This window comes from Salmo salar, chromosome 01, assembly GCF_965601325.2.
Source record: "Salmo salar chromosome 01, fSalSal1, whole genome shotgun sequence".
NCBI lineage: Eukaryota > Metazoa > Chordata > Actinopteri > Salmoniformes > Salmonidae > Salmo > Salmo salar.
The window spans coordinates 58,907,515-58,930,788 of NC_138291.1; the positions used below are offsets into that span (position 1 = coordinate 58,907,515).

At 42.0% G+C, this 23,274-nt stretch overlaps 1 protein-coding gene and 1 long non-coding RNA gene across 2 annotated transcripts; one reads left to right on the forward strand and one right to left on the reverse strand.

The window, feature by feature from the left end:
- Positions 1–12,296: 12,296 nt before the first annotated feature.
- LOC106606039 (very long chain fatty acid elongase 6) lies at positions 12,297–16,424 on the reverse strand. The gene is made up of 4 exons (XM_014202117.3): positions 16,151–16,424; positions 15,409–15,540; positions 14,288–14,439; positions 12,297–14,097 (listed from the first exon to the last, which is right to left on the reverse strand). The coding sequence occupies exons 1-4, from the start codon at positions 16,243–16,245 to the stop codon at positions 13,670–13,672; spliced, it is 807 nt and encodes a 268-aa protein (XP_014057592.1). The 5' UTR covers positions 16,246–16,424; the 3' UTR covers positions 12,297–13,669.
- A 433-nt stretch (positions 16,425–16,857) lies between these two features.
- LOC106606023 (uncharacterized) lies at positions 16,858–19,076 on the forward strand. The gene is made up of 7 exons (XR_014392369.1): positions 16,858–17,206; positions 17,324–17,461; positions 17,594–17,758; positions 17,941–18,063; positions 18,199–18,278; positions 18,448–18,532; positions 18,932–19,076. It is a non-coding gene; the product is annotated as an uncharacterized LOC106606023 (long non-coding RNA).
- The last annotated feature ends 4,198 nt before the right edge of the window (positions 19,077–23,274 follow it).

The following is a 23,274-nucleotide window of genomic DNA, read 5'->3' on the forward strand; positions in this document are numbered from 1 at the left end:
CCAAGCGTCACGTCCAGAGGAAACCTGGCACCATCCCTACGGTGAAGCATGGTGGTGGTAGCATCATGCTGTGGGGATGTTTTTCAGCGGTAGGGACTGGGAGACTAGTCAGGATTGAGGGAAAGATGAATGGAGCAAAGTACAGAGAGATCTTTGATGAAAACCTGCTCCAGAGCGCTCAGGACCACAGACTGGGGTGAAGGTTCACCTTCCAACAGGATAACAACCCTACTGTAAGTACACAGCCAAGACAACGCAGGAGTGGCTTCAGGACAAGTCTCTGAATGTCCTTGAGTGGCCCAGCCAGAGCCCGGACTTGAACCCAATCGAACGTCTCTGGAGAGACCTGAAAATAGCTATGCAGCGACGCTCTCCATCCAACCTGACAAAGTTTGAGAGGATCTCCAGAGAAGAATGGGAGAAACTCCCCAAATACAGGTGTGCCAAGCTTGTACCAAATCTCAATCAACATGTTAAATGTGCAACCAGAGGGAAAAAATTCAAGATCACCTGTACTGCACACACAGATACGCGTACAAAGCTCTCCCTCACCCTCCATTTGGTAAATCTGACCACAACTTTATCCTCCTGATTCCTGCTTACACGCAAAAATTAAAGCAGGAAGCACCAGTGACTCGGTCTATAAAAAAGTGGTCAGATGAAGCAGATGCTAAACTACAGGACTGTTTTGCTATCACAGACTGGAACATGTTCCGGGATTCTTCCGATGACATTGAGGAATACACCACATCAGTCACTGGCTTTATCAATAAGTGCATTGAGGATGTCGTCCCCACAGTGACTGTATGTACATACCCCAACCAGAAGCCATGGATTACAGGCAACATTCGCACTGAGCTAAAGGGTAGAGCTGCTGCTTTCAAGGTGCGGGACTCTAAGCCGGAAGCTTTCAAGAAATCCCGCTATGCCCTGCGACGAACCATCAAACGTGCATAGCGTCAATACCGGGCTAAGATAGAATCATACTACACCGGCTCCGACGCTCGTCGGATGTGGCAGGGCTTGCAAACTATTACAGACTACAAAGGGAAGCACAGCCACGAGCTGCCCAGTGACACGAGCCTACCAGACGAGCTAAATCACTTCTATGCTCGCTTCGATGCAAGCAACACTGAGGCATGCATGAGAGCATCAGCTGTTCCGGACGACTGTGTGATCACGCTCTCCGTTGCCGACGTGGGTAAGACCTTTAAACAGGTCAACATACACAAGGCTGCAGGGCCAGACGGATTACCAGGACGTGTGCTCCGGGCATGTGCTGACCAACTGGCAGGTGTCTTCACTGACATTTTCAACATGTCCCTGATTTAAGTCTGTAATACCAACATACTTCAAGCAGACCACCATAGTCCCTGTGCCCAAGAACACAAAGGCAACCTGCCTAAATGACTACAGACCCGTAGCACTCACGTCCGTAGCCATGAAGTGCTTTGAAAGGCTGGTAATGGCTCACATCAACACCATTATCCCAGAAACCCTAGACCCACTCCAATTTGCATACCGCCCAAACAGATCCACAGATGATGCAATCTCTATTGCACTCCACACTGCCCTTTCCCACCTGGACAAAAGGAACACCTATGTGAGAATGCTATTCATTGACTACAGCTCAGCGTTCAACACCATAGTACCCTCAAAGCTCATCACTAAGCTAAGGAACCTGGGACTAAAAACACCTCCCTCTGCAACTGGATCCTGGACTTCCTGACGGGCCGGCCCAGGTGGTGAGGGTAGGTAACAACACATCTGCCACGCTGATCCTCAACACTAGAACTCCCCAGGGGTGCATGCTCACTCCCCTCCTGTACTCCCTGTTCACCCACGACTGCATGGCCAGGCACGACTCCAACACCATCATTAAGTTTGCTGACGACACAACAGTAGTAGGCCTGATCACTGACAACAACGAGACAGCCTATAGGGAGGTCAGAGACCAGGCCGGGTGGTGCCAGAATAACAACCTATCCCTCAACGTAACCAAGACTAAGGAGATGATTGTGGACTACAGGAAAAGGAGCACCGAGCACGTCCCCATTCTCATCGACGGGGCTGTAGTGGAGCAGGCTGAGAGCTTCAAATTCTTTGGTGTCCACATCAACAACAAACTAGAATTGTTCAAACACACCAAGACAGTCGTGAAGAGGGCACGACAAAGCCTATTCCCCCTCAGGAAACTAAAAGGATTTGGCATGGGTCCTGAGATCCTCAAAAGGTTCTACAGCTGCAACATCGAGAGCATCCTGACCAGTTGCATCACTGCCTGGTACGGCAATTGCTTGGCCTCCGACTGCAAGGCACTTCAGAGGGTAGTGCGTACAGCCCAGTACATCACTGGGGCAAAGCTGCCTGCCATCCAAGACCTCTACAACAGGCGGTGTCAGAGGAAGGCCCTAAAAATTGTCAAAGACCCCAGGCACCCCAGTCATCATAGACTGTTCTCTCTACTACCGCATTGCAAGCGGTACCGGAGTGCCAAGTTTAGAACAAAAAGGCTTCTCAACAGTTTTTACCCCCAAGCCATAAGACTCCTGAACAGGTAACCAAATGGTTACCCGGACTATTTGCATTGTGTGCCCCCCCCCCAACCCCTCTTTGACGCTGCTGCTACTCTCTGTTTATCTTATATGAATAGTCACTTTAACTATACATTCATGTACATACTACCTCAATTGGCCCGACCAACCAGTTCTCCCGCACATTGGCTAACCGGACTATCTGCATTGTGTCCCACCACCCACCACCCGCCAACCCCTCTTTTTACGCTACTGCTACTCTCTGTTCATCATATATGCATGTCACTTCAACCATACCCATATGTACATACTACCTCAATAAGCCTGACTAACCGGTGTCTGTATATAGCCTTGCTACTCTTTTTTTCAAATGTCTTTTTACACTGTGTGCACAATTATTAGGCAAGTGAGTATTCTGATCTTATCATTGTTTCTATTCACATTTTCAAACTCCAAACCATATAAACTTGAATGCTTATTGGATTTAATCATTTTCAGGTGATATGGATTTGTGAAATGAGGGAGGGTGTGGCGAAAGTGAATAACACCTTATATCAAGGTGTGCATAATTATTAGGCAGCCTCATTACCTCAGGTAAAATGGGCCAAAAAAGAAATTTAACTGACACTGAAAAGACAAAAATGTAAAATGCCTTTCAGACGGATGCAACACTCTTTAAATAGCTAAATTATTGAGGTGTGACCACCGGACATTCAAACGTTTTGTTGCGAATAGTCAACTGGGGCGCAAAAAACGCATGGGGAAGAAAAGGTGCAAATTAACTGCAAAAGACTTGAGAAGAATTAAACTTCAAACTACCAGGAACCCATTATCCTCCAGTGCCACCGTATTCCAGAACTGCAACCTACCTGGAGTGTTCAGAAGTACAAGGTGTCAAGTGCTCAGAGACATGGCCAAGGTCAAGAAGACTGAAACAAGACCACCACTGAATAAGATTCACAAGTTGAAGCGTCAAGGTTGGGCAAAGAAATACCTGAAGACAGATTTTTCAAAGGTTTTATGGACAGATGAAATGAAAGTGACTCTTGATGGACCAAATGGATGGGCCTGTAGCTGGATCAGTAATGGACACAGGGCACCACTTTGAGTCAGGTGCCAGCAAGGTGAAGGAGGGGTACTGGTATAGGCTGCTATCATTGAGGATGAGGTAGTTGGACCTTTTCGGGTTGAAGATGGACTGAAACTCAACTCCCAAACCTACTGCCAGTTTCTGGAAGATTCTTTCGTCAAACAGTGGTACAGGAAGAAGTCCTCAGCATTCCAGAAGGCCATGATCTTTATGCAGGACAATGCTCCATCACATGCATCCAAGTACTCCACTGCTTGGCTAGCCAGCAAGGGCCTCAAAGATGCCTGAATAATGACCTGGCCCCCTTCCTCACCTGACTTAAATTCTATTGAGAACTTGTGGGCCCTTCTCAAACGTGAGATTTACAGTGATGGAAGACAATACACCTTTTTCAACAGCATTTGGGAGGCTGTGGTTGCTGCTTCAGCGAAAATTGATCGTGAACAGATCAAGAAACTGACAGACTCCATGGATGGAATGCTCATGGCAGTTATTGAAAATAAGGGTGGCTATATTGGTCACTGAATATTTTTGAAAGGCCAAAAATATTATAGAATTGTCATTTTGTGTTACTTATCTGTTACACTAACTCTAAAAATTGAGAATAAACAAGTGAGTTGAGAGAAATTATTTTTGTAATTTAGTTGCCTAATAATTCTGAACACTAATAGTTGCCTAATAATTGTGCACACTTATATATTTCCCTGAGAAAGACAAAACTCACTTTTCCTTTATTAAACATTCAGGTTTGAGGTTCAATAACATTTTGGATTGACTGAGAGCATTGTGTTTGTTCAACAATAAAATGAATCCCGAGGAATACAATTTGCCTAATAATTGTGCACGCAGTGTACTGTTGTTTTATTTCTTTCCTTACCTACACACCACACATACCTTTTTTTTTCCGCACCGTTGGTTAGAGCCTGTAAGTAAGCATTTCACTGTAAGGTCTACACCTGTTGTATTCGGCACACGTGACAAATAAACTTTGATTTGATTTGTAGCGTCATACCCAAGAAGTCTCGAGGCTGTAATCGCTGCCAATGGTGCTTCAACAAAGTACTCAGTAAAGGGTCTCAATTATTATTTTTTAATTATTATTTTTTAATACATTTGCAAACATTTCTAGAAACCTGTTTTTGCTTCGTCACTATGGGGTATTGCGTATATAGATTGATGATGGAAGAAAATAAGTGAATACATTTTAGAATAAGGCTGTAACATAACAAAATGTGGAAAATGTCAAGGAGTCTGAATACTTTCCGAATGCACTGTAGGCTATATGTCCACTCTAGCCAACAGTGTGCAGATAGTACTGGTTGGAAAATGCACATATTGTTTATGAGGATTTTAGGATATTCGCACGAAAATCTGTAGCCAATTGTATGGAAACCTAGCTTGTGTCAGTGACAAAACAGCACTAGTCAGAGTAAATGTTTTGTGATTGTATCTTGCTCAGCAGACAGAGAATGTCCATGAGAGCCCATATGTGTACAGAGGGTGATTGCCAATATACTGGATTATACACTGGATTGTTACCAATTTTTGTTACACTGTTTATATACCTCTCCGGTATTTTATATACTGGATTATTGACATAACTCACTGTAATATATCTACTGCTGTATATATCATTCTTATTATATATTTTTGGTGTATATACACAGATTGCATTTGGATTACTGATAGTGTTATTTAGGTTGTTAACTGGCATTCATGAGTTCTTGTTTTTTAGTTTTTCATTATTATTTGTGTACTTGTTTGACATTTTTACAGCATTGTTAGGAGCTAATAACACAAATATTTCGTTGCACCCGCTATAACATCACTTAAACTGTTTACGCAACCAATAAACATTATGATATCCTTCCTCATTATTGGATATCCTATAGAATTAGGATGTCTGTTGTGACTTGCACTAACAGTCAATAAATAGTGTGAACCTTTGAGTTTTTGATCATCTGTTACATGCTAAACATATTTATTATAATTGCGGTGTTATTCACCTGCTGCAATGTCATTTCACTTGTGTATTTCACAATGTCACCCTGTCACCCTATGGCTTCACCCTTCCAGCTGACTCTAGGGCAGAAAGTTTCTGACCTGGAGCTCAATATAACCCACAATAACATGGTGATCATCATGACCAACAAGGATACAGAGATCACTGCAGACCTCGTCATCTGCTGCACAGGGATGAAAATCAACACTGCTGCCTATAGTTCCAACCTGAGTAAGTTGCTGAGTAATTGTCTTTCTTGTCCACTAGGGGGAGGCTTTGTGCCATGTGTGACTCCAAGGCAGCCAAAACCCCAAGATGTACTGCTCAAAGTGCTGTTGATAAAACTACGACGAGAGTCCAAGATCTATGTAAAATAGTTTTGCTGGATATATAACAAAAACTTGTTTTATTCATCACAGTAATGCCCGTGAAAGCTAGCTGGTTAGATAAACTATATACATATATATGTATATAGTTTATGTATGAACTGGCCTATTTAATGTTTGTTTTACCTGGTTACATACACATACTGTATGTTACATCATGATAAAGCACCTCACTTGATATTTAGCTCATTGGTCATGTACAGTAGTATGTGGCTAGACTAGCTATGCACATTTGTTTGGGAAGACTATCCAATCCTAGCCTTAGAATGTATTGTGTACTGGGAGCAGTGGTATAAAGTACTTCAGTAAAAATACTTTAAAGCACTACTTAAGTAGTTTTTGGGGTATATGTACTTCACTATTTATATATTTCATTACATTCCTAAAGAAAATATTTTCCCTGACAACCCAAAGTACTCGTTACATTTTAAATGCTTAGCAGGACAGGAAAATTGTGAAATTCACACACTTATGGTCTGCGATGCAGTGCCTTGGGCCTCCCGAGTGGTGCAGCGGTCTGTTACTTTCACTTGAGTAACTTTCTAGTAAGGTATCTATACTTTTACTCAAGTATGACAATTGGGTACTTTTTCCACCACTGACTGGAAGTCATTCAGGTGGGTATATACACTTTTGTACAATGTGTATGCCTTAACCTTGTATTGTGCTATCTACATGCATTTACTGTTGTTTCGCTGTTGATAATTCAGATGGATGCCTGGCAGAGAATGGGTCCCTGAAAGTGAATGAGCACCTGCAGGTGGAGGGTTATGACAATGTGTATGCGGTTGGGGGCAGTGCTAACGTCAAAGAGCCCAAGATGGTGTATCACTTAAGGCTCCATGCTGGGGTTGCTGTTACCAACATCACCAACAGTCTGATGGGGAATCCCCTGACATCTTACACTACATGACCAAAAGTATGTGGACACCTGCTCGTTGAGCATCTCATTCCTAAATCATGGGCATTAATATGGAATTGGTCCTCCCTTTGCTGCTATAACAACCTCCATTCATCTGGGAAGGCTTTCCACTGTTAGTACATTACTGCGGGGACTTGCTTCCATTCGCCCACAAGAGCATTAGTGAGGTCCCACTGATGTTGGGTGATTAGGCCTGGCTCGCAGTCGGCGTTCCAATTCATCCCAAAGGTGTTCGATGGGGTTGAGGTCAGGGCTCTGTGCAGTCCAGTCAAATTCTTCCACATCGATCTCGACAAACCATTTCTGTATGGACCTTGCTTTGTGCACGGGGGCATTGTCATGCTGAAACAGGAAAGGGCCTTCCCCAAACTGTTGCCACAAAGTTGGAAGAACAGAATCGTGTAGAGTGTCATTGTATGCTGTAGCATTAATATTTCCTTTCACTGAAACTAAGAGGTGTAGCGCGAACCATAAAAAACAGCCCCAGACAATTATTCCTCCTCCACCAAACTTTACAGTTGGCACTATGCATTTGTGCAGTTAGTGTTCTCCTGGGATCCGCCAAACCCAGAATCATCCGTCGGACTGCCAGATGGTGAAGCGTGATTCATCACTACAGAGAACGCGTTTCCACTGCCTCAGAGTCCAATGGCACAAGCTTTACACCACTCCAGCCGACGCTTGGCATTGCACATGGTGATCTTAGGCTTGTGTGCGGCTGCTCGGCCATGAAAATCTATTTCCTTAAGTTCACAACAAACAGTTATTGTGCTTCCAGAGGCAGTTTGGAAAGGAATGGGGGATACCTAGTCAGTTGTACAACTTAATGCCTTCAACTGAAATGTGTCTTCCGCATTTAATCCAATCCCTCTGAATTAGAGAAGTGTGGGAGGCTGACTTAATCGACATCTACGGCGCCCGGGGAACAGTGGGTTAACTGCCTTGCTCAGGGGCAGAACGACAGATTTTTACCTTGTCAGCTCAGGGATTCGATCCAGCAACCTTTCAGTTACAGGCCCAACGCTCTAACCACTAGCCTACCTGCCACCCATGGAAACCCATTACATGAAGCTCCCGACTAACAGTTCTTGTGCTGATGTTGCTTCCAGAGGCAGTTTGGAACTCGGTAGTGAGTGTTGCAACCGAGGACAGATGATTTTTACGCTTCAGCACTCTGCGATTCCGTTCTGTGAGCTTGTGTGGCCTACCACTTCGCGGCTGAGCCGTTGTTGCTCTTAGACGTTTCCACTTCACAATAACAGCACTTACAGTTGACTGGGGCAGCTCTAGCAAGGCTGAAATTTGACAAACTAACTTGTTGAAAAGGTGGCATCCTATGACGGTGCCACGTTGAAAGTCATTGAGCTCTTCAGTAAGGCCATTCTACTGCCAATGTTTGTCTATGGAGATCGCATGGCTGTGTGCTCGATTTTATACACCTGTCAGCAACGGGTGTGGCTGAAATAGCCGAATCCACTCATTTGAAGGGGTGTCCACATTAGAGGCATGGCCAATTAATTAGGGCTGATTTCAAGGTTTCATAACAATCGGTAATCGGCACTTTTGGACGCCGATTATGGCCGATTACACTGCAATCCACGAGGAGACTGCGTGGTAGGCTGACCACCTGTTACGCGAGTGCAGCAAGGAGCCAAGGTAAGTTGCTAGCTAGCATTAAACTTATCTTATAAAAAACAATCAATCTTAACATAATCACTAGTTAACTACACATGGTTGATGATATTACTAGTTTAACTAGCTTGTCCTTCGTTCCATATAATCAATGCGGTTCCTGTTAATTTATCATTGAATCACAGCCTACTTCGCCAAACGGGTGATGATTTAACAAAAGCGCATTAACGAAAAAGCACAATCGTTGCACCAATGAACCTAAGCATAAACCTCAATGCCTTTCTTAAAATCAATACACAGAAGTATATTTTTTTAAACCTGCATATTTAGTTAAAAGAAATTCATGTTAGCAGGCAATATTAACTAGGGAAATTGTGTCACTTCTGGGTATATGCAGTAGTTTGGGCCGCCCAGCTCGTTGCGAACTGTGTGAAGACCATTTCTTCCTAAAAAAGACTAATTCATTTGCCAGAATTGTACATATTTATGACATATCATTGAAGGTTGTGCAATGTAACAGCAATATTTAGACTTAGGGTTGCCACCTGTTCGATAAAATACGGAATGATTCCGTATTTCACTGAAAGAATTAACGTTTTGTTTTCGAAATGATAGTTAACGGATTTCAACATATTAATGACAAAAGGCTCGTATTTCTGTGTGTTTATTATATTATAATTAAGTCTATGATTTGATATTTGATAGAGCAGTCTGACTGAGTGGTGGTAGGCAGCAGCAGACTCGTAAGCATTCATTCAAACAGCACTTTCCTGCGTTTGCCAGCAGCTCTTTGCAATGCTTGAAGCACAGTGCTGTTTATGACTTCAAGTCTACAACTACCGAGGTTAGGCTGGCAATACTATAGTGCCTATAAGAACATCCAATAGTCAAAGGTATCTGAAATACAAATGGTATGGAGAGAAATAGTCCTATAATAACTACAACCTAAAACATCTTAACTGGGAATATTGAAGACTCATGTTAAAAGGAACCACCAGCTTTCATACGTTCTGAGCAAGGAACTTAAACATTAGCTTTTTTTACATGGCACATATTACACTTTTACTTTCTTCTCCAACACTGTGTTTTTGCATTATTTAAACCAAATTGAACATGTTTCATTATTTATTTGATACTAAATTGATTTTATTTATGTATTATATTAAGTTAAAATAAGTGTTCATTCAGTACTGTTGTAATTGTCATTATTACAAATATACATATAAGAAAACGTTAAAAAATTGTCTGATTAATCGGTATCAGCTTTCTTTGGTCCTCCAATAAATCGGTATCGGCGTTGAAAAATCATAATCAGTCGACCACTAGTCAACATACTTTTGTTTATATTGTGTATTGCCCAGGTAAGTGAGCCTCACTCTCCTCTTCCCTCTCCTGTAAGTCCTACTCCCGTCAGAATGCTATTGTTTTGACCTTGATCTCTGACTATACTCATCAGTATCGCACCAACCAATCTTCAGTTAAAACCGTTTTTCCCTAGTATTGTTTTTGACAATGCCGTCAGTGCCTGTTCACAGATTTGCCTCTTGTTCCTCTTTGATCCAACCAGATGATTGGAGGTAACATAGCACAGCACAGAACACTTTATCTTGGTTATCTGTCCACCTGTTGTCCTGACAGGGAGTGTGACCATGCTGTTGGGCATGGGCCATAATGATGGAGTGGGCCAATTCAAAGGCCTATGGTTTCCCCACTGCCTCATCACCCAGGGAAAGAGCAATAACCTACTGCTGTGGAAGAGCTGGAAGGAGATGGGCCAGAAAGCTCCTGAACGTGCCATACAGAACATTCTGGAACAGCCATGAATGAGTGACTTATTCTGGTAACAGCTTGCAGATCGTTTGTTGTTCTGACATGACTTGATATTAAACCAGTGGCATATTGGAAAATGTCTTTACATTTTGCAAGATACATTGTACATTGTATATTTTTGCCATTTAATGCTAGTGTGCATCTTCTTGAAAAACAATTGAGCATTTTATGATACAATTTAAATAAATGTTATAACGTAAAAAGAATCCTTCACCAGCACTACATACTGTAAGTGCTGTACGAACATTAATCTCACTTACCCGCTTGCACATCAACTTTTTCTTTCTCCATCTTTGTCAAAAATAGTACACTGAACAAAAATATAAACTCAACATGCAACAATTTCAAAGATTTGACTGAGTTACAGTTCATATAAGGAAGTCAGTAATTGAAATAAATTCATTAGGCCCTAATCTATGGATTTCACAACTGGGAATACAGATATGCATCTGCTGGTCACAGATACCTTGAAAAAAAGTTAGTGTGGATCAGAAAAACAGTCAGTATCTGGTGTAACCGCCATTTGCCTCATGCAGCTCGACACATCTCCTTCGCATAGAGTTGATCAGGCTGTTGATTGTGGCCTCTGGAATGTTGTCCAACTCCTCTTCAATAGCTGTGCAAAGTTTCTGGATATTGGTAGAAACTGGAACATACGGTCATACACATCGATCCAGAGCATCCCAAACATGCTCAATGGGTGACATGTCTGAGTATGCAGGCCATTAAAGAACTGGGACATTTTCAGCTTCCAGGAATTGCGTACAGATCCTTGTGACATGGGGCCGTGCATTATCATGCTGAAACATGATGGCGGCGGATGAATAGCAAGACAATGGGCCTCAGGATCTCGTCACGATAAAATGCAATTGTCCATAGCTTATGCCTGCCCATAACACCACCATCGGGGAATATGTTCATAATGTTGACATCAGCAAACCACCAGCCCACACAACACACGCTGTCTACCATCTGCCTGGTACAGTTGAAACCGGAATTCATCGGTGAAGTGCACACTTCTCCAGTGCGGCAGTGGCCATCAAAGGTGAGCATTTGCCGGTTACGACGTCAAACTGCAGTCAGGTCAAGACAAGCATGCAGATGAGCTTCCCTGAGATGGTTTCTGATAGTTTGTTCAGAAATCCTTTGGTTGTGCTAACCAACAGTTTCATCAGCTGTCCGGGTGGCTGGTTTTAGATGATCTTGCAGATGAAGCATTATGTGGAGGTCCTGGGCTGGCGTGGTTACATTTGGTCTGCAGTTGAGGCTGGTAGGACGTACTGCAAAATTCTCTAAAACATTGAAGGCAGCTTATGGTAGAGAAATGAAGTCAGCTCTGGTCATTCCTGCAGTCAGCATGCCAATTGCACACTCCAACTTGCGACATGTGGCAATGTGTTGACAAAACTGCACATTTGTGGCCATTTGTCCCCAGCACAAGGTGCACTGAGTAATCAGCTTCTTGATATGCCACACGTCAGGTGGATGGATTATCTTGGCAAAGGAGAAATGCTCACTTACAGGGATGTAATCATTGAGAAATATGGAACATTCCTGGCATATTTTATTTCAACTCATGAAAACGCTTTGTTTATATTTTTTGTTCAGTGTTCTTCAAATTGTCCTTCCATAGCAATGAAATCCAATACTGAATTACCCTACATCAGTTTGTCCCCCCCCCCCCCATGACATTTTTCCTATAACGGTCACTAATCAAATGTAGTTACTTGGCTGTATAACAAACAATGATTGAATATGTGAAAGAACTTAGCACACTTAAATCTGACTAGCTAGGCATGAAAGAAGCTCAAAACAAACATCTCGTTTGGGATACAAGTACATCTGCCACCTACTTGCTTGTTTACCGGGGTTATAGCAAATCGCAGGATTTAAAAACAGATTTCAAAATAGTGCTTTATTATAGTACATTTCAAATATTAGAAGGCCTTAGTTTGTCTGTTTTCATTTATAACACGTAGTACATGTCATGTCAAACACGTCGGACCAGGATCACAGAATTCAGCGGCTGATGGCCATCTGCTAAATATGGAAATGCATAGATAATCTTGACATAGGGCTGTTCAGCATCATTTGGCACATCTTAAAATACATTTAGCTTTTTCTGCTGCAAATTTTAAAATGTAAACATAGCATTCAAATTCCACTGGCAGTTTAGGTAGAGTGAAAATGGTGTTTAATGCTGAGCATAATAAAATATCTTGCTCAGTCCCCCCCCAGGAACAAAATACATTCATACTCCCTTTAACCTGTAAAGACCAATAAATATTCTTCATTAAATAAACAGAACTGAATTATCAGCAAGAACACAAATAAAGTTAGGCATGTCAAGATACCAAGTCGGTTTCCAGCTACTTAAAACAAAGCTCAAAACATTCACTTTCTAAAAAAACTATTTTAGAATGAGGTGGGACAAAAATACCTGACATTTTCACAGCAGAACAGGCTTTTCTTTTAGTTTGGAATTCCCTTCAGCATACACAGCATTCTCACCAGAAAGTGACAGTGAAACCAAAAACCACTCCTGTGAGGCATCAGAAAAAAGCAACATGACAATGCTTGCATCCTAAGAGCACGAAAGTAAACTACTCATCTCCGGTGCAAAAATCTAATAATTGTGCAGTGAGACCATGGGAAAGTTTGACTTCTCCGGCACTATTCCAGCTGCCATCATACAATCAAATAAATATATTTATATGAACACCCGACAAGTAGCTGCTTTCAGGAAGGTTCCTTTGAGTTACAAAACTACATTTAAAGTGACCAAATATCTCACAGGGTGAGTTTTGGAAACCAGTTCAGAGAAACCGAACCTAAGAGACAGTCACAGTGAAATATGCTGGTGTAGGCTAATCCAAGGTAATGAGAAATGCCAAATATTGGGGTTGGGTATGGGCGTACCAGCTGCCCGCCCTCTTATTGGTCCATTGACAAGCTCAGGAGAGCACCATGGAAATGTGTATGAAAACCAGTCGCACCAGTCTGAACAGAAACTCACAGGGGGTGCCATTACATGTGCCTTTTGAAAAGCACAGATCGGAACTATGATACAAAGAGCAACATCTTCATGAAAACATTTCTGTAAACACTTCAGACAGTGGAGAACACTTGACAGATTCAGAAAAATAGTTATCTTCCGGTAAACTAATAGCATAAGGTGTATAGAGAAGGGACAGACTTATCGCTGCCATTGTTGTGAAAAGCTTAAAAATGGGCGCCGTCAGGCAACGTAGCAATCCCCCCCCCCCCCACAATTTAGTCCATCTTGGAGCTCTTGCCACCTTTGCCCTTCATGTAGGTCTGGTAGAAGAAGGAGGAGAAGAGGACCAGGTAGCTGAGGTACATGAGGGAGCTCCACACAATGTTGTTCAGGTAGGAGTTGCAGTCCCCCTCCTGCATCCAGTGGTAGACCAGCCAACTGACCGTCAGCCCCATGGCCATCTGAGCGATCTGGAAGGTGGTGATGACCACGGCAAAGGGGCGTGGAACCCGGTAGCCGGCTGCCCGCACTGCGTAGTAGCTATACATGAGTGCGTGAACAGAGTAGTTCATGGTCATGAACCAGCCGCCTCCAGCCACCTGATCCTTGTAGGAGTACCAGGAGTAGAGCAGCACGGTAATGTGGTGGTACCAGTGCAGGAAGATCAGCCGCTGCTTACGGAGCACAATGAATGCCGTGTCACCTGTGGAGGTCATTGAGAGGACACATCAGAACCGACAAAGTCATGGTCCCAAACATGCAGACGCACTTAAACATTTACTGCCCATCTTTGACTAAGTTATATGGTTTGCCATAAATTAGACACTCATGGTAGGAGTGGACAAAAAGCCAAGTTCAGACCAATGACTGGCAGTTCCATCCCCGGTTCTTACCCAGTTCAGGGGCTTTGCTCAGGACAAAGGCATAGGCCCAGAACTTGCTCACTGGTCCGTTGTAGAAGCTCTGGTCACATATAGACTGTCTGAAACCGCTGGTTGAGAGGATATACCGCATGTACCATCCTGTTCGAATTGCTCCAATGATACTGCAATTAAAATAAAGTTAAAGTTAGTTTTGCTCTTGCCCTCTAGTGCAATGCTCAAGTTACACTAGCAGGCTTGTAACGTCGTGTGCATGTCTAGCCAATCTTCATTGAGAATGCTGAAACATCAATCCATGGCTGAGTCGGTGCCACATTTTCATTTGTGCCAAAATCCCAGTGAAACAAAAAGTTAGCCTGCTGATTTTTGCACGCTATGGTTTGAAATAGGCTTGTTGTAGTTCCATCATTATGTATATTATTTATCTTTAATGCAGTCATTGGTGTGCTTATCAATGCACAAGCACCTTTTATCCCCCCCCCCCCACACACACAATTAAATTAGATTAAGTCATCCACAAGTTTCACTGTGTGGAGTTAATGCATTCTGCATTAGTAATGCTCAAATAAAAATAAATGTCAACCATTCCTCAAATGAAGGGGATGATGCAACATTAGAATCAGGTGCACTAAATTAGGGTTGGAGTGAAAACCTACAGGATAGAAGCACTCCAGGAACAGGGTTGAGAGCCCTGCACTAGGGAGACATATGTAGTAAGGTCATAATGGCATCTAGGAAACGGCCCTTACAAGGCAGCACACATGTACAGTATGCTTAGTTCCACCACATGAAAAGATGCTCCATGAGGGCGCTTTCGGCACACAAAAAAAAGCATAATTTCAGCACAAAGAGTGATCTTAAAACAGTAAAACACAGGGGTATGAATTGTAAACTCTTAAATGATTATGACAGCCATCTTTCTGCCATCAGGATTGTTAACAGATGGATTCATAATGAAAGTAACTTGTTGGCAGATGTAAAAATTAAATTAAAATAATTCACAATATATATTTAGAGCTTTGGGTATTTCAGTTTCCAGAGACATGACAAGATTACTGTAGGCAAACAGACCTTGTACATCTTCCATTCACTCAAATGTCAGAGGTAAATGTGGGTGTTCTGTGTTAACGCACCTGAAGATGGCCAGGCTGAGTGACCACAGCACCAGTGGTCTGCGCAGACTAAGTTTAGGCCTCTCCTTCATGAAATGTTGGCCTCCAAAGACCAGCGCTGCATACAGGCCACAGAACACAAAGGCCTTGCTCCTGGTGAGAGAGAAACATGTCAGTAAGTTTCTGTCGACTGTGCCCATGGCAAGGATACTCAGCTGCAAAGGTATTTCAGTGATTGAGCACACCCTAGGACTTTAATGAAGTGATGTTTTTAGATATACCATTACTCATGCTGAAGGTATTTAACATGGCACACCCAGTTTACTATGGTGATAAGCGAAATGTATTGACTAAAGCAATCAGCCCTAGCCACTTCGGTTGATAGTAGCTGGCTTGAAATGAAACGTAAAATGAAATGTTACATTTGTTCAAGTTACCATAAAATCTTTTCCCATGCTGTTTAGCTGACTTTTTTTTTTTTACTAGACATCCTGAGTAAACCACTACTAGATGTGGATATTCTAATTTCAAAAGCAAGAACAGAAACGATGTGGCGGCTATTTGAGTAAAGGTGGTAAAGAAATGTGTACAATATATTTGGCTTGAACCTTAGGCTGACAGAATAGTGACGTCACACCTGACGCTGTTCAATTTATGAAGTGATGAAGGGCGACACCTGACCTGGCTCAACTGTCCTGTTCGACCACACGAACAAGGCGAATTCATCATTTTGAAACCAAACCAACGTTATCAACATACTCACCAGTTTTCTTGCATCCATTCGATAGCGCCTCGCTCGTCAAATTGCTGCTCGAAACCATATTGAGAAAGTGGCACTTGATGTTCAGACTCATTCATTTTCGATCTTGCTCTCTCTAAACTAGGCTATGTATACTTTATTCTCTGTGATTTAAAATCCCAGTAGATCGGAGGCTACCTGGACTGTTAGATTAATCATAAACGCGTCCTCTCCACCACTACTCTACTCACACCTGATTTAATTTCCACGCAAATAAAACCTTTACTATATACAGGCGTGGACTATGATGGGCTTCTGCCCTGCCCTCTCTCCTCCCACTGTGGGAGGATACTTGGGATAATTTTGGTTTCGACCAAGGTCGTTATAAAATGCTTAACAAAAAGAAAACTCACAGAACTAACAGTAGGCCTACAATTTATTATTTTAGGTATGCTAACTTTGTAGGTCACACATTATTACTTTGTAGCTGCGAAAATGCCGACGCACGTGGCAGACAGACAATTGTGACGCAGATAATAGGTTGCCAGATTGGTCAGATTGATCTGAATATGTTTTAAGGATTTGACCCACACAGTGCAAGATCATAACCTGGCAACTCCGCCGAATTTGAAAAGAGTCGTTGAGCACACAATCTGATTGATGTCATAAATAGTGAGGACAGTTGGTTACCATGCCAATGGGCAAGCTGGGCAAATAGCTCCAGAATGTTCAGTTTCCCACACACTTAATTGTATAACACACAGCTAGTCAACTAGTAGTTTGAGTTGTAATGTTTACTCATTGTCTTTGAAAATTAGGCTATATTTGTCATCAAAATGTCACAGGTTGCCCATAAGGTAGGGCTGTGCAATATCAATATTTTATGTTTGGCCTTTATTTTCTGTCTCATAAAGCCAGTTTATGCAAAGCCAACTCCTGCAAATGTTTTTGCTTCCTCATCATCGCTGGAGTACATGACTTTGATCAACCCTGTTCGGAACAACCTCGATGTCACAACCCCAAAACTGACCCATTTTGTAAACACATTGCTTGGACAATTTGAGAGTTTGCTGGGGAAAGGTGAGACAGGAATCCAGAAGTTAGCCTAGGCCTAGCGTTAACAGAGTGAAGTCAGAGAGGCAAATGTCTAAGCTTGAGTTGTGGCAACATTTTACATTTTCCTCTGATTTCCCACAGATGGTACTTCTCCAGGTAATTTGGACCAGGTGACTCAAGGATATCCCGGACCCTACACAAACGCTAAAGACCCCCAGGGGCTTGTGAAGTCCCTAATGTCTGTTCTACAGACTTACAAGAAGCAAACAGCATCACAAGGTGATTTACCCTTTATTCTGTTCCTACTCTTTGTGTGAATGCTTAAACCTGTGTGAATTTCCCAATTGCTGAATTGTAAAATCCATTGTGAAATGGATTTTGAAATGGATTGTACATTTTGTTCCGATGCAGGTAATGATCACGTCTTCAAACTGTGGGGAAAAGCTCCAAAAACAAAGAAGAGCACCAATGAAATCAAACCCAGAGTCAACATATTGACAGACCCCACTTACTCCGAGCCACTTGTGAAAGTTAACATGATTTTGGGCCTATTTTTCTATGGCTTCATCATGATAGGTAGAGTAGCTACATAACCTTCTGCTGTCTTTTTACTGCATGGAAATGTACTGTTCATCGGTTGATATTAATATAGCTTTAATGTAGATCTGCTTTGTATATTAAAAATAAGCAACAGCTGGGGTATGTTGCAGCAACAATGTTATCATGTTTGGTCTGTGCCTGGGCTTTTTTTTCACCAGTGTTTATCTATGACTCTGTCCGAGTTTCCATGGAGGCCAGAAGAAGATCTGACGCTCTAGCTGATGCCAGGCTGAAGAGAAAAGAACCACCCCCTGTTGAACCACAGTCAACTTTATCCAAATGTACACTCTCTATGATGCCTTACTCTGTGTGCCGTTAACTTGCTTGAACGTGTGATCCCTGGCTAAGTTAAGTCTACACTGACTGCAGGGTCTCACATAACAGTGCTGTTGTAACAGTGCCCTCTTTCCTTTTAGATCGGCAGAGCATCGCTTCATTGTTTCATTTGGAAAATACATCATCCATAGCTGACGGTTTGAAGGCAAATTATCCCAAGGTCATTTATTGTGAAGATGTCACACAATATATATTTTTTTTGTGAGATGCAATAGCAGTAGTCAAAACATTTTTCAAACTGTCTATGTATGTGTGTTTAAACTGTTAATGACTGAGTCTGTGTGTTGTATAAGTGTATTTCAAACATTTTTGTTTCGTTGCTTCTGTAGGAAGAACCTGAGTCAAACACACAATTTGCAGACTGTGCAAAAGGAAAGAGTGCTGTCAGCCTTAGAGAGTGGGAGCCTCTGCCTAGTGAGTTACTGTAGATAGATCACACACTGTTTTGTTACTGAGAGATTAGATGAGATTACATGTAATTATCTTTAGGTTTATGTTTTTCAGTGCATAAAACAGTGAGGTACTGACCCTAATCACACCAAACATTGTAATTAATGTAAAGCTTGTACAAATGTTAACGTGTACAGATACGCATGTACAACATGAGTTATTAGATGGGCTTAATTTCTCCCTCAGATATTCAAGAGAACTCTGTGTCTGCCAATCTGGCGCTGAAACCATTTGACTCCGATATAGAGGAAGTTGTATCTGCATAGGTTGTTCATGGTGAAGATTCTGCTCTTTGCCTAGATTATTTATCATATCAGGTCACGTGGAGATATTATATTTATTTTGTCTGCATTTTTTTTCCAGAGTCTCAGCTGACTGATGTTTGCGTCAACTGAGGACCACGTCTTAATACAGAGTGACATTTAATGGAAGCAACAGAAATTAACTCTCCAAATAAAATAATGTTGAGACTGCCACCTTTGAAGACTGCCACTTTCTGTCTCATCACTTAGCCCCATACTTACATTAGTAATAAACATATCTTGCATTCAAAATATAGGCCTATGTGAAAAGTAGTTTTTGGTATATATGATTACTGCTATTTTAATTTATTTCTTGATTACTTATGAAAATGTAAAAAGAGAATGGTAAAATATTAAATTAACATTGTTTGTTGTTAGTTACAAATACTATTGTGTTGTAAATGCTGTACATTATTTCCATTATTATGTTCGTTTTTAATACTGTTATTATGCAAACATCAATATTGCAATATTATACTGTTGCTCATTTTAGGTTTCCTAGGTGTTAGGCCTCACCTTTTTCCCAAAGAGAGATATGACTTGTGTCCTCTGATTCTCTATTTAAACAATATTTATTTATCCCTAGTTTACCATACTATACATCACAGGAGGCTGGTAAGGGGAGGATGGCTCATTATAATGGCTGGAATGGTGCAAATGGAATGGCATCAAACACATGGTGCAACACAAGGTGCAACCAACCTGTGCTATACACCCACTACTCTGCTATATAATGAATGATAAGTTGATGATATAAGTCAACTTGGCTGATAAGAACTAATTACAAATAAGCAAGATAGGCAAGCGTGAGTATGTTTTATTAAAAACAAATATTTATTGAACTTTTGAGCCCATCAAGCTGATCATCCCCTTTTGGCATAGCTTTTGAATGAGCTGTAGTTTATTACAGTGTCTGTGACTTTCCTATGATGACACAGACTGCTGAGCAACAGAACCTACCCAGTTAAACAATGTAGTTAATCTGGTTCTGTTTTATCCTAATTAACATTCTTCCAGAAGAGACTAGTTCCTGGAAAGAATTTACCTCGTCAACCTCAGGTTGTTGTCTCAGAGATACAGAATGTCTCGTATACTGTAGGAATGCACTGACAACATGATTACAGACACAAGTGGGGATGGAAGTGAGAAATGCTGCCATCTTCTGGTGTAATCATTAGTCCAAACCTTAGCAAATAATTGCATTTTGCAACAAAAGCAAGAGTTTCTATTGGTCAAATTCAGGTAGGTCCCGTTGGCTCTGTTTGGTTCCTATTGAATAGAAAATAGTGAGTGATGACATGAAAAGGTATTGTGGGTTGGATACATATAGGCCTAGCATTTTTTTTTAAAATCTGGCTTAGGAGAAGAAGAATGAAAAATGGTCCACATTTACAGGCTGGAATGGGCTCCCTACGGTGTGATTTCTAGAAAGTGCACCAATCCAAACTGCAGGGCTTGTGAGCTGGGTGAGAGTCGACCTCTGTGTGCAGCAGAACCCACTGCATACATTCCCACTTTTCAAACAGGGCTGAGGTGTGGGTGGTTTGTTCAGGGAGACCTATACGTGGGTGCTTTCCCTCTCCAAGCACTAAACTTACTGCTGACAGGCCACAGTAAACTACACACCAGTTCTTGCACAGAAAGAGGATATAGAGAAAGGAGGGAAGCTTTAGACAGGGCTTAGCGAATGCTTAGTGGGGGTTTTGTATGAGAAGTTGTGTTTGAAAAACCATGAGTTATGGGTGGCCTTGCACCTTTGCATAGTGCATATCATGGTTCACTGCTTCACTGTTTTACTTCAGGTGAGCTCAGAGGAATAACAACAAGCATGTGGTAAGTGTGTAGTGATGAGACAGTAGAACAGGGGTCGCAGAGGGAGATTCCCCAGTGAAGGAGGTTGTTTCCACCCAGCCACCTCAGCTCATGGTCCTCTCTCATAGCATGTCCCAAACGTAAGAATAATGCAATGTCATTGTGGCTGTGAACAAATAACATTGAATTGCTTGAGGGATACTTACACTACACTTGGGCTCTGCAATGTCTGGATAACTATAGAGGAGATGAGACAGGTATAAAAATATGGTTTATTCAATGAGCAAAAACTGAATATTATCATGGGATTATTACTAGTAGGCTATGTGGACAGAGTAGATGACTCATCCCAGGTTGCAGTCAAGGTAAGGCCAATCAAATCAAATGTTATTGGTCACATACACGTGGTTAGCAGATGTTACTGCGAGCATAGCAAAATGCTTGTGCTTCTAGTTCCGACAGTGCAGTAATATCTAACAAGTAATCTAACAATTCCACAACAACTACCTAATACACACAAATCTAAGTAAAGGGAAGGAATAAGAATATATACATATAAATATATGGATGAGCGATGACCGAGTGGCATAGGCAAGATGCAATAGATGGTATAAAAATACAGTATATACAGTGGCAAGAAAAAGTATGTGAACCCTTTGGAATTATCTGGATTTCTGGATAAATTGGTCATACAATTATATTTGATCTTCATCTAAGTTACAACAACTGACAAACACAGTCTCCTTAAACTAATAACACATAAATTATTGTATTTTTCTTGTCCATATTGAATACATCATTTAAACATTCACAGTGTAGGTTGGAAAAAGTATGTGAACCCCTAGGTTAATGACTTCTCCAAAAGCTAATTGGAGTCAGAAGTCAGCTAACCAGGAATACAATCATTGAGATGAGATTGGAGATGCTGGTTAGAGCTCCCCTGCCCTATAAAAAAACACTCACAAAATCTGAGTTTGCTATTTATAAGAAGCATTGCCTGATGTGAACCATGCCTTGAACAAAAGAGATCTCAGAAGACCCAAGATTAAGAATTGTTGACTTGCATAAAGCTGGAAAGGGTTACAAAAAAGTATCTCTAAAAGCCTTGATGTTCATCAGTCCACGGTAAGACAAATTGCCTACAAATGGAGAAAGTTCAGCACTGTTGCTACTCTTCCTAGGAGTGGCCGTCCTGCAAAGATGACTGCAAGAGCACAGCGCAGAATGCTCAATGAGGTTAAGAAGAATCTTAGCGTGTCAGCTAAAGACTATGCAAAAGAGCATCTGGATGGTCCACAGCACTACTGGCAAAATATTCTGTGGACAGATTGAACTAAAGTTGGGTTGTTTGGAAGGAACACACAACACTATGTGTGGAGAAAAAAAGGCACAGCACACCAACTTCAAAACCTCATCCCATGGTTTGGAGTTGCTTTGCTGCCTCAGGGCCTGGACAGCTTGCTAAAAGTTTGTGAGGGTTTTAGGTGACAAGGCGAATTTCTTCAGTCTTCTTCACCACACTGTCTGTGTGGGTGGACCATTTTAGTTTGTCCGTGATGTGTACGCCGAGGAACTTAAAACTTTCCACCTTCTCCTTGTCACTGGTACATCCTGTTTGAGTCCTTTCCACCTTCACCTTGTCACTGGTACATCCTGTTTGAGTTTCTGCCTATAGGACGGGAGGAGCAAAATGGAGTCGTGGTCAGATTTGCCGCAAGAGGGCGGGGGAAGGCCTTGTATGCATCGCGGAAGTTAGAGTAGCAGTGATCGAGTGTATTGCCCGCACGAGTGCCACAATCAATATGCTGCTAGAATTTAGGTAGCCTTGTTCTCAAATTTTCTCCACATCCTTTCCACCTTCACTTGTCACTGGTACATCCTGTTTGAGTTTCTGCCTATAGGACGGGAGGAGCAAAATGGAGTCGTGGTCAGATTTGCCGCAAAGAGGGCGGGAAAGGGCCTTGTATGCATCGCGGAAGTTAGAGTAGCAGTGATCGAGTGTATTGCCCGCATGAGTGCCACAATCAATATGCTGATAGAATTTAGATAGCCTTGTTCTCAAATTTGCTTTGTTAAAATCCCCAGCTATAATAAATGCAGCCTCAGGATATGTGGTTTCCAGTTTGCACAGAGTCCGGTGAAGTTCCTTGAGGGCCGTCGTGCTATCGGCTTGAGGGGGTATATACACGGCTGTGACAATAACCGACGAGAATTCTCTTCGGAGATAATAGGGTTGGCATTTGATTGTGAGGAATTCTAGGTCAGGTGAACAAAAGGACTTGATTTCCTGTATGTTGTTATGATTACACCATGAGTCGTTAATCATGAAGCATACACCCCCGCCCTTCTTCTTCCCAGAGAGATGTTCTGTTGGCGCGACGCATAAAGAATCCCGGTGGCTTTACCTACTCCGACAACATATCCAGACAGAGCAATGTTTCCATGAAACAGAGTATGTTACAATCCCTGATGTCTCTCTGGAAAGCAACCCTTGCCCTAATTTCGTCTACCTTGTTATCTAGAGACTGGACATTGGCGAGTAATATACTCGAAAGCGGTGGGTGGTGTGCACGCCTCCGAAGTCTAACCAGA

Excerpts from the sequence above, each read along its gene's own strand:
- LOC106606039 (XM_014202117.3), bottom strand. The coding sequence starts at position 16,245 with ATGAATGAGTCTGAACATCAAGTGCCACTTTCTCAATATGGTTTCGAG. Across the intron at positions 14,440-15,408 it reads CTCAGCCTGGCCATCTTCAG|TATCATTGGAGCAATTCGAA; the intron begins GTGCGTTAACAC and ends TTTTAATTGCAG. Across the intron at positions 14,098-14,287 it reads GAGCAAAGCCCCTGAACTGG|GTGACACGGCATTCATTGTG; the intron begins GTAAGAACCGGG and ends TGACCTCCACAG.